Source organism: Tachysurus fulvidraco, chromosome 17 (assembly GCF_022655615.1).
Source record: "Tachysurus fulvidraco isolate hzauxx_2018 chromosome 17, HZAU_PFXX_2.0, whole genome shotgun sequence".
In the NCBI taxonomy this organism is placed as follows: Eukaryota; Metazoa; Chordata; class Actinopteri; order Siluriformes; family Bagridae; genus Tachysurus; species Tachysurus fulvidraco.
Window position 1 is genome coordinate 13,575,812 of NC_062534.1, and position 12,138 is coordinate 13,587,949.

The window sequence follows — 12,138 nt, forward strand, 5'->3', positions numbered from 1 at the left end:
AGAGTCTTATTTTAATCATTTTCAGTCAGTCAAACTGTTTTAAAGGTATTTTATGGGGCATCTTTATTGGTTGTTGGCTTAAATGATAAATATATTTCTGCCATCACTGCTTCTACTGTCTGGCGTCCACCCAAAATCCATGAGTGTGTCAGACTAATCATTGTAATTTACAACTCATGCCATGTTTTTGCTTAAATATATTTCCTCATCTCTTCCTTAAATCATTTCTTGCCTAAGCCACTAACAGCCACATCCAAAACGTGTAGTGTGCTATAGTTTACTATAGTTTACTATTTCATTAAATAAGGCACAGAGAAAACAACATAATACTTAAATACACTTGGTCACCTGTAGGTGATAGGGAGGAGGGCATCGATGTGGAAATAGTGCAGTCTGGAGCACTGGCATCACGACAACAGAGTACAGCTTCATATTACAGTGTTCTTGCCCTTGACTGCAATCCAGTGCAGATATGTAACGCAGTCCTACTGTTAAAAGAATCTCAGTGCATGTGTTTATGTGTCTGTGGTTTAGAGCTGAGAGTTCTGAGTATAAAGAATAAACTGTCTTCTATTGATTATAGCATGTAACCAGAGGAGTGAACCAGGTTCTATATTTAGGAGATGTAAGAACACTGATCGTTTGTCAATGGAAAGCAGTCTGAAGCTGTTGGTCTTAATCATTCGTAAAGACAGAAACTCTTGTTTTTTTCTGTTTTTCAGATTGATTATGTGCTTTTAGTTGATCTTGTTCCTGCTTAAACACTGTTGTATCACATCTGAACCAAGCTGGCAACCCAACTCAACAAATCTGCATTCATTCTATTCTATTCTTTTTGTTACTGATGTCTATTACATTTGTGTGTGAGAAAACGGGACAAAAAGATGATGCATGATTTATGAAGCACTATTTTTACCAGTTACTGAGCAGAAGTAGAAAACTAATGATGATCTGATGAGAAATGTAGGAGGAAAAACATTTTTCTGGCATTGGGGAGTGATTTCAAGGACAAGACTGGATGTTAGAGAGTTTGATGTGCATAGGTCTCTAGGGAAAGAAAGAAAGAAAGAAAGAAAGAAAGAAAGAAAGAAAGAAAGAAAGAAAGAAAGAAGGGACTCATAAATTTACCGCTAGAATGTTCACAGGAACTGGAGGGAGGTGAATGTGGATGACTGCGTTCGGCTGCAGTAAGGAGACTCGCTGCTCTCTGATTGTCCACTTGACATCATAGAGGAAAAAATAAAAATATTAATATATATCTGTCTAGCACACTCTGAGTTCCCAGTATTACTCACTCCTCAGTGGACCAATTTTGCCAACTTCTCCAAAGATGTCAGAAAGTTGTAGCGTGGGCATAACAAGAACAGTTAGCCAGCTGCATTATTTATTTCCATAAAGCAGACTGTTCTTTCAGAGTTCATTTATAGCTTATTTTTCAAGGCAAACTTTTATGCTTTTTAATATGACAATATTATTTAAGTTTGTTTTTCAATCTTATCACAGAACATCAAACCTAGAACTAGTGAAAAGGCTTTGTGGAAATTGTGGTTTTCTGCGGTTATGGCTCATCCTCCTCAAGCTTAATCCATCCAAGTCAAGTTGTTGTGTGGTTTGAAGTGTTCTTCTGCACACCAAGGTTGTAAAAAGTGCTTTTTTGTGTACCTCCTTCCTGTCAGCTCAAACCTGTCTGGTCATTATCCTGTGGCCTCTTTCATCACAGGAGATTTCTAAAATAATCAAACCAGACCATCTGGCACAAAAACCATGCCATGGTTAGTCACAGAGATCACTCTTTTTTTTTATTTTCCCACTCTAATGTTTTGAACAGTAACTGAAGATTTGGAGCTGCATCTGCATGCTTTTATGCATTGTGTTGCTGCCACGTGATTGGCTGATTAGATAACATGAAGTCAGTATGACATACACCTGACATAAGAAAATCTCAAAGCTGTTCCATCCAAACATCCTAATTTACAAATAGCATTGATGAATTCATGAGTGTTTTTTAATTTGTTTATTATTAGTAAGCACTGTACCTCAGAGGTGGTAACTTTGGAGCCTATCCAAAGAATACAAGCCGGGAATACACCCTGGTTAGGATTGGCAAGTTCGTTGTAGGGTTTTATGTACACACACACTTTCACATATTCATACACTAATTCACAAATAGCATTTACTACTTAGCAGCATGTTGTTTGACAGGAACCTGGAGAATCCTGAAAAAACCCACATGGACCAATGGAAACATTCACTGTGTTCTGTAAGATGGTTTGTATTATCCAGTCTCTATAAAGTTATGAAGTTAGGAAAACTCATTTACTTGAAACACGATAGCTGCCTTGATAATGTTGATAATGATATTATTTTCTCAGTACAGGGAGCCAAATCAAAATGGTCACATTAATCAGACATACCTACAGATACAGTAGGAAGAGATTAAGTTGAAATGCTTTGGAGCATTCCTGTAACTGATGACTGGGGATACACGCTGTGACTGTGTATTTACTGAGTGCTGTGCTTTCCTCCGCTCTCTGGGTGTGTGAAGTACAGATAAAAGATTGTTGGTAGATATTTCAGAACCCTCGCTGACATCGCTCTTATCTCCTCAGCGGTCTTATCCAGTATAGCTGCTGCTTCTCCGTGTTAATAATACTCTGCTAATGAGAGAAACAATCTCACCTACGCTTTCCCCTGTGCCACAGGTCCCCTGAGTCCCACACGTGCAGCCGTCAACCTCTGAGGAAAATCACAAGCCCCACATTAATCAAGGCCAGGGGCGGAAAAGGCCTCTCTGCACACACAAAATTACACTGGGAGAGGCTGGCCACTAATGATTTCCCCAGAGCAAGCAAGTGGAAGAGCATTAGGAGAAGAGAGTGTGCCATAGCTGTGAATTAGTGTGTGTTTGGATGCAAAAGTGTGTGTGTGTGTGTGTGTGTGTGTGTGTGTGTGTGTGTGTGTGTGTGTGTGTGTGTGTGTGTGTGTGTGTGTGTGTGTGTGTGTGTGTGTGTGGTGTGTGAGTGTGTTGCAGAGATATTTTGGTCTTACACTAATATGCAGCATGTTGCATCAGGATCGAATATAAATCTGAATTTAAATTGTTATGAATAGCGTGATCACCTTCTCACTTCTTGTCTCTTCACCAGCTTCAGCAAAATTCTACTCTCCTGTGACTTTGTCTTGTAGAAAGAGTTTCTATTGATTTACATTGATGGTTGTATCACAGAGCTCAAATGTTTTTTTTCTGGAACTCTAGCTCTGATACATTCCTTAGAGCCAAATAAATGACAGGTTTATATTAATGGCATCTTTATAATATATAATGATTTGTATAGTGACATCTAACACAGTATCTTGTGTGGTGTGTATGTCAGCAGAGGAAGGAGTTGCATTACTGCTTCTCTCTGTCAATAAGAGAAACAAGATCCTTTGGTATCTGTGAGCTTGTTTATGCAGAACAGAGTAGATAGTACTTTCCTTTGAGTGTCCAGAAATGCAGAGGTTGGATTTAAATGTCTCAGAGGAAGCATGTATTTGCCAAATCTTCAGAGTTAGTTCTCTTGTTATAGGTGAGAGTTGGTTAAGTGGGTGGGACAGGCCAACATTAACTTGGCTGAAAATGTGGGGGAGGTAGGTGTGTGTGTGTGTGTGTGTGTGTGTGTGTGTGTGTGTGTGTGTGTGTGTGTGTGTGTGTGTGTGTGTGTGTGTGTGTGTGTGTGTGTGTGTGTTTCTGTATTTTGTTCATGGAGGAGATAATTGTTTGACATTTCTGGAAGGAGTCTCCAGTGTCAGCATTTTCTACAGTAACAGATAAAACAGTAACTGTACATTTTCCATCATAGGAAAGTCTTCAGGACAGTTGGGTTTGTGGTTTGCACGACAAGATATGTCTTAATTTCAATTTCAACCAAGAGAGAGAGAAAGAGAGAAAGGGGTAATGGAATGATTAGTTATAATATAGAATATAGTTATAATTTAGTTAAATTAGTTATAGCATACGTGACAACAGAAACAAACTCGTTTAACAGATAAAGCATACAATACAGTGTTGAGTTAATTTACACCATGGTTTGGGTTTTCAGATTGAGGTGGTTCCTCCCTCACAGTGCCCACCATTGGGATTTTGTTCATTAGGAGCATTTGACTTTACATGAGATGTAAAAGGTAACGCTTCATGCTCTCAGCCCTTCACAGAGCAACAGATGCCTGTCTCAGTGGAAACCAGGACAAATGTGGTGGAACACAGACAGTTCTGGTGTCAAGGTGACCCCTGAAAACCCTTGTACTTCCCCATACTATACACATGGCATGCGCATTTTCACAGTTTCATGATTTCCGAAAACCAAAATTTTTTCCACACTTATAGATCTAAAATCCAATTCAGATATTAGATATTAGATAATTTGACCTGGAAAAGTTTCAGTGTTCAAAAATGTGTAGCCCCTGTACCAAAAGTGTAGCATTTTAAAATAATTTGACATTTTTCTGTTGTTGAATGTACAGTTTATAAGAAATGAAACATCAAGATGGTTCCCTTTTATTTAATAATTAATATAGTGTTTTATTTCTTTCTGGATTTAATATGATTCCCATTATCTGTACTTCTGCATGCCACATACTGTAAATGTTACCTCATGTGAGAAACAATGTGTTCAATATAAAACAACGATTAACAATGGAATGAGGTTAGAAAAGAGGAGATAATAGAAGAAGAGCATGTGAAAACTGTCTCTTTACAAAAAATACATTCAATGCAAACACAAACAACACAATGTAAAGGACTATTCATGTGTTTCATAGTGTAATAACTGGACATCCTTTGACACACCCTGTGCTGAGAAAATAACTGAAATCCCAGTGAAAGCTAATGAATGTTTATGTTTGTGGCTATATGAATTCAAAACTACATGTTACACCAATGTCGCTAAAACATAACCACAAACTTAACATACAGCTGAACTACACCACTGCATTATGCAAAACAATACAATTACCGCAATGTGTTTTGATGAAATACAGCAAACGTCCTTCAGACGTCCGTTACTCCCGTGTTTCAGTAAGCATTTTCTGTTGTTTTCTTTTTCCCTTGAAAGGTGGAAGATATGTTAAAAGATAAAGATGTGTTTGTCATCTTCATTCTTACACCTTTCATGTTCTGATTTTTACAACTGAGCTTTGTTTATCTGTGTGTGCTTGTGCCTGTGTGTGCATATATAATGTGTGTGCATGTCTTCTCTCCTCTCACCTTTTGATGAAGACGTCGATGTGCGATGTTTGGTCCCGTTGGTATTCTGCAGCTGGTGTATTGCACATATTCACTTACAGCCAGCCGGGCACAATTAGCTCCTAACATTACAATGCAGAATTCAGTCCAGAATTAAGAATTAAGTTCCCAACCCCCCTGGGAAATTAATCCACCAGCAATTCATTAAAGCACAAGCTAAACAGTAACATGCATTTGCATTTTTATTGCACCTGAATACAATAGACACTTTCTATTATCATCCCTGCACAGAGAAGGGCCTCTGTGTTTAATATGATGATGTTGTCCCATATTACAACAATGCCGTTTATCAGAGAGAACAAGAAGCTGCACAGGATGATGATTAGTGAAAGAACAAGGTGCAAGTAGCTGACTAGCATGACAGCGGTGTAGCTTTGTTATGTAAATCCTATTTTCACACGTCGCCCAAATAAACAAACTAGAGAAGAAGGTTGTGCGGTGAGCCAAGTGATTAGCTGAATAAGGGGAAAAAATTTCAGGCCTTTCTGGCTCATTAATGTCTTCCCTCTTGCCCTGCGTTCCAAATCTGTTTACATCATGCACTTGGAAGGCCCTTAAGATGCCAACGGGAATTCCCCCAGGGGACACTACAAGTTGACAAGGGCAATTTAAAAAAGTTTGAATTTTTTTTTTCCTTTCACAGCCTCATCTCTGAATGGAATGTTTAAAGCTGTTCAAAGCTACACACTAGCGTACAACACAATGTATTTAACAGCACAGTGTGTCACGAGAGGTGTAGTCATTTGGATATTTGTTTTGGGACAGTAAACAGGCATGTAGACCTAAATACTCTCTTTGTTTTTTAGGTGAGCAGCATGTGTTCACACACACCCAAGCGCAAGGCTCGTGCGGTGCCATCACCGGTGGAGCCGGCGTTAGTCATTCAGCCCGTCAACTTCGATCCAGATGAGACTCTTTCTGGGCAACGCAGGTAATGGTTGAATGAATGGTTGTGTTTCCAGTACTAAAGTAGCACAGTGTGTAATACAGAAGCGTAGAGGTGTTGCCCTGTATCCGAGCCACAACATTTTGTGCTATTTTCCGTTGAAATTCCATTAGAGGCCTAGTAATAAACTGAGCAAGAACCATATTAACAAATTCATATAGTTTTACTTTTACTTAAAAATATTTTTGTGATTAAGACTATAAGAAATTCTTAGCCAGAAGTAACTTTTAAAAATCTACTGGATGACAGAAGTAGAGAGGACCTCTTAAGAATCAGAAGATAAACTTGTTAAGGTCAGAGGAAAAATTAGGACCCATTTGAGACCATTGTTACAATGGATACTGCAGTGGTCTGTGTTGTAAATTCTTGACAAAATGTTTGTGTTTTATTAATCAGATAGTGTTATTATAATTCTGACACACTTGCCTTTTTTGCCCTGCTGGCCACCGATGACTGACAGCATTGGGATTGCGACTGCACCTATCATTTCATTTACTGAATGAAAAATGTTATCCAACATCAACTGGCCCTTTGTGAAAGTAATTCCCACCTTAGTTATTCAATCAATCACATAAGTGTAACTGACAACTGGCTTTAGTTAGTCTAGACATACCCAGCGTCAGGGATGTGAGGCAACGACAGAGTGCAAAGTACAGATTCTGTTTTAATGACAAACAAATGATTCATACAGCACAAACTTATACACCAAATCATTAACTGCGCTTTTGAGACAAAAGACAAATGCTAAACAATGAGTGCTGTGCAAGACTGGTCTCTTAGACTCGTGTTTATTAAACCCAAAACATGGAACAGGTGAAACAGTCATGTGACTTGATTTATTGAGGTGCGGTGATGGGAATCTTAGTTATGCACCGGCTTCGGTGCAGCCATGACACGTAGAAAAATTCAGCCCTGTTGAATGAAAAATAAGGTTACTGAAATACATCAACCTCAAAAGGGTTGCAAAGTCATTTCTGAGGTTCTGGGAATCCAGTGAACCACAGCGAGAGCTATTATCTCCAAATGGAGAAAACCTGGAACAGTGCTGAAGCTTCTCAGAAGAGGCCGGGCTTGCAAAAATGTAGTATTCACGATTCCACATTTAGAAAGGCAAAACAGTATTCATGGAAAATATGCAAGATGATAATCACTGCTGACCAAGAGAACATAAAAGCTTGCCTTATGTTTGCCAAAAAGCCATTTGATGACCTCCAGACCTTTGGAGATAATGTACAGTGGACTAGTTGAACATGGAACTTTTTGAAAGACATGAGTCTCATTACATTAGACATGAAGCTAACACAGCATTTTGTGATAAAAAAAAAATATCATGACAACAACAACAACATGGTGGTGCTAGAGTGATGGTGTGGGAAAACTCTACTGCTTCAGGGCCTAAGACATAATTGAGAGCAACATGAATTCTGCTCGCTACTAGAAAATCCTAAAGGAGTAAGTCCAATTTTTACAGTGATTGGCACAATAGCTAGTCTACAATGGAATAAATCAGACAAAAGCAAATTAAGTTTTGGAGTGTCCTTAAAAAGCATCTAGTTTATGTCCAATAGTCTCCAATGTGGATGAATTAAAAGTAATTCTTCAAAGACAAGTAAGCCAAAATTCCTCTACTGTGATGTGAAAGATGATGTAAATTTCTGAACTCCAATTATCAGGTGCATTTATTTGCAGCTGTTTTATCCTCAATAAATGAATCATTTAAAAACTTTTATTCTGTTTTTGCTCATGTTTTTCTTGTCATGTATTACATTTTGTAAGAGGATTTAAAACTATTGTGGAAAATGTGCAAAAGTAGAAGGGAAAATCCTTTAGCCATATTTTTTAATCTTGTTACAAAGCGATCAGGTTCAATTTGCTAATTTAATTCAATTTTTGATTTAATTCAATTCAAAAATAATTCAATTTTTGCATTTGCTAAAATTAAAATCCATTACTGGGCAAAACCTCTATTTCTCAGTAGACTTGTATCTTAGATTTCTGCATTTTTGTGTCAGTAGAATGGATCGAATTTTAGCTTTCTAAATTACTTTTTCCAGAATAATAATAAGTTCCAGGCAATGTTTCTATGTCTAAGCAACAGACCCCTTATCAGGTGGCATAGCTCCAGGGTCCCAGGTTAGATCCTGAGCTCAGGTTACTCTTTGTGCATGTGTGGGTTTCCTCCAAATTCTCTGGTTTCCTTCTAAATCTGAAACATGCTAGTACTGGGATTGGGTAAGATAAATTGCCCCAAGTGTCCTCCTCCCACTGATGTGTTTGAGTTGCTCTTCAATGGACTGTCATCCGGTGTATTTCTACCTCACACCCACTGTTCCTGGGATAAACCCTTCAAGACCCTGACCAGGATAATGTGCTTACAGAAAGTGAGTAAGAGAAAAAACATCAGTTAAAAAAAAAAAAAATCAGACCTGATTAGAAACTGCAGAGAGATGCCAATTTTTTTTTTATTTAATTATTTTTAAAAGCATTTTTGCTATATAAACTTTTTTTACATGTGACTTTAGGCAGTACAAAACAAGATTATAAATGAGTTAGAATATGGTATTAAATTTAACATTCATGTAAATAGAGTATTGATTTAAACATCCTTCTTAATTAAAATAGGATTTTCTATAAGCAAGGTTTTGTATTTGAAATGCATTGTCTTAAAGCTGTTCAGTCTGGACAGGGTCTGAAGTAACAGCCTTGGCAGCCGAGACCAAACGCAATGCACTAGACTACTTGAGATAGCTATAGTATATTACACTGTTGGATTCCTTATTGCTCCACTTTTGATAATAGAAAAAAAATGACAGTAAGTCAATAGTGTATCTAATGGCAAAATAATGATTGAAGCTACTCATGGTGCATCTGTGCCTTTTGTAGAAATCAAACAGTTCACTGATGTCTCTTACATCCGCAGCTCAGAGAGTAGTCTGGCATACTGTAATAGATAGCTCTTCAGCACAACACACACACACACTCACACACACACACACAGACACTCTTAATGTTGAGTGCTGTCCTTTGATTCTGCCCTTAACCTTCACCTAGACATCTAGAGGGCTTGCATACAGCTCAGACTGGACTCTTCTCCTAATGATGGCTTGAGCAATGCTGACCTGAGATGTGTGTGTCTGCTGTGTGTGTCTGGTGTGTGTGTGTCTGGTGTGCAGTTATACATGTAGGAATTGTGGCCCAAAAATATTGACATTTCAACTCTGTAAGACAGTTTATTAGTCAAAAGCGTGTGTGTGTGTGTGTGTTTGTGTGTGTGTGTGTGTGTGTGTGTGTGTGTGTGTGTGTGTGTGTGTGTGTGTGTGTGTGTGTGTGTGCGTGTGTGTGCGTGTGTGTGCGTGACTGTGTGTGTTTGTTGGGGGGTTGTAAATGTACAATGAGTGTGAGGGGGCAGCTATAAATGTAGGAATTTGATCTGTACAGGTGTGTCTGTAGGTCTGAATGTGCAATGAGTGTGTGTGTGTGTCTGTGTGTGGTGATGCTGACAGAGAGAGGCTCATTAACACTGGCTTTGTCTCCTGCCGTGACAGTGACATTGAGCTGCCTTCTGCCTTCTCCGTCTTGCAGGCTTCCTCCCTCTTTCTCACTGATGAACACATGAGTAAACCTGGTCCTGAGCAGCAGTCTGTTCATTCTGATCCTCAATAATGTCCATTTACCATCAAAACACTACAAATCAACTTTTATTCTTCCTGGAATCATAGGGAAATTTCTGAGATCTGATTTCACAGGCTCTCCTTCAACTTCTTTTTATTCTCTTCTCTTTTTGCTGCTGTTTTAATTCTCAGAACTAATACATATTTGTGTTTAAAACATCACCATTTCATATTTCTAATCTTTATACATTTGTATTTTCAGAGAGTTTATCCAGAGCCTGAAGGGGTTCAGTTTCTTCTATGCTAATCTTGGGGAGACTCTGTGCAGTCGAGACCCAGCGGCACTCAACGGCACCCTCTGCTGGAACGGGCAGGAAATGACAGACAAGTGAGTGAACGACAGCCCTGTTACAGTGCACACCCACTACACAAATACACCATTTATTTATTTTTATATTTTTTTTTCCAACTCTATGTATTTTAGAGCAGAATGATGTGCATTTATCCTGTTGCATTCCTTTCCTGGGATATTGCCAATGTACCAGTCTGACCAAAGAAACATTAAAATGTAATGCTGTGAGACCGTTTAAATGGTAGACAGTTGAGTCTGTTTTGTTGTGTTGTGTTGTGTGCCTGAGGCAGAGAGAGAGTGGATGTAGGTGAGCTGAAGGTTGTGTTTGTTGAGAAGTGATGAGCTCTGCACACTCCATCCTTCGCTTGACAGGCATTAGGGTGTAAATCTTGACTCAGGCTGCGTGAAGGGTTATTAATGTCGTTCGAAGCTGTTGCCTCTCCGCTTGCTTAATTGCTCCTTCGATCTTATTCTCCGCTCCTGCCTGGCTCTGCACTCACCCAGAAGAACCCAATATGGAGTTTGTTGTATATCACTTTGCCTTGTGCCTCTGTACCTGCACCTTCTGTAACTTTGTCTCTCGTTTGATGTGAGACGGGATAATCCCGGTCTCTTCTCAGTGCAGACTACGTTTGTGCCTCATAAACCTGTGCAACTCTTTCTGTCTTCATAGCATGTGCATTTCTGCGAATCTTAGAATGCAATGTCATTAATGCTGTTAGAATTTTCTAATTACGTCATTATAACTTAAACAATCTGGGATTCAAATATATTATTGTATTATATTATTGTTTATTTCTGTGTGTCTGTCTACATACTCGATTAGTTCATGCTGCTGTAATGGCTGGTGGATGTGGTTTCTATGTGTGAGTTTGTTCCATAGTTCCATAGGCAGTGAATCAATATATAGTGAACATGACTTTGGACACTAGTAAGGACACTGATGACTCAATTTCCTGATCAGTCACTATAAAATCTAATATATTTTATATGCCATTTTATTTGTCAGGTTAATCACACAGGTGTCTGTCCTGGAAATTGTAGGCTACTTAGTGGATGTTTTTGAATCATAAACTTTGTTAGACTCAGACAAACCATATATAACATGAAACAAAGTTATAAATCTCTAACCTAAGTGATCATTTGAGAGCCATAACGTTGATAACAAGCTGCTTATATTTGTAGATGAGAGTTTGTTCGCCTTTTTCAGAGCCGAGAAGCTTCAGAAAATATGACGTCATTTACAGCAAGGGATCATAGTGAGCATTGATGCTCCTTGGATTTTTGCTGTGCAGTGTGGGGGTTTTTTTTTAGGGATTTTTAAGGGATGAATTTCCAATGCACTGGAATGATTTTGGGATTGAGAGAGACAGCCCTTAAAATGACCAACTCTCTTATCAGCTCCCTGACTACTGCGGTGTTATTTGCATTTAAGCCATTTCACAGACATCCTTTTACAGAGCAATTTAAGTTTATCTCATTTATACAGCTGAGCAATTTAGGGTTAAAGGCCTTGCTCAGGGACCAAGGAGTGGCATTCTGGTGGCCCTGTGATTCGAACTCATGACCTTCTGATCAGTTGTCCAACACCTTAACCACTGAGCTACCACGTCCCCACATTATTATTATTATTATTATTATTATTATTATTATTATTATTATTATTATTATTATTATTATTATTATTATTATTATTATTATTATTATTATTATTTGTCAGTTTCTGCATTACGTGGCTAAACTGCTAGCTCAAGTGCTTCAGATATGAGATAGAGTAGAAAGCAGCTGCAGAACGCAATCACTGTACCATGATGAGCAGTCAGATAATGTCAGTGGTCACTTATTTACCTTGCAGAGATAATTAGAAGCAGACAGCTGGAGACAGACTTCTGCTGTAGGAGAGAATGTTCAGATGCCTGGAATTGACCATACTGATTAGATAATA

General features: G+C 38.5%; 1 protein-coding gene across 1 annotated transcript in view; it reads left to right on the forward strand.

The window, feature by feature from the left end:
* Window positions 1–12,138, forward strand: part of gpc3 (glypican 3) — a 99,572-nt gene that overhangs the window by 48,006 nt on the left and 39,428 nt on the right. Inside the window, exons 4-5 of the mRNA XM_027135098.2 lie at window positions 6,091–6,215; window positions 10,104–10,229. Of these exons, the coding sequence (XP_026990899.2) occupies window positions 6,091–6,215; window positions 10,104–10,229 (251 nt within the window). The remainder of the gene's footprint in view (window positions 1–6,090; window positions 6,216–10,103; window positions 10,230–12,138) is intronic.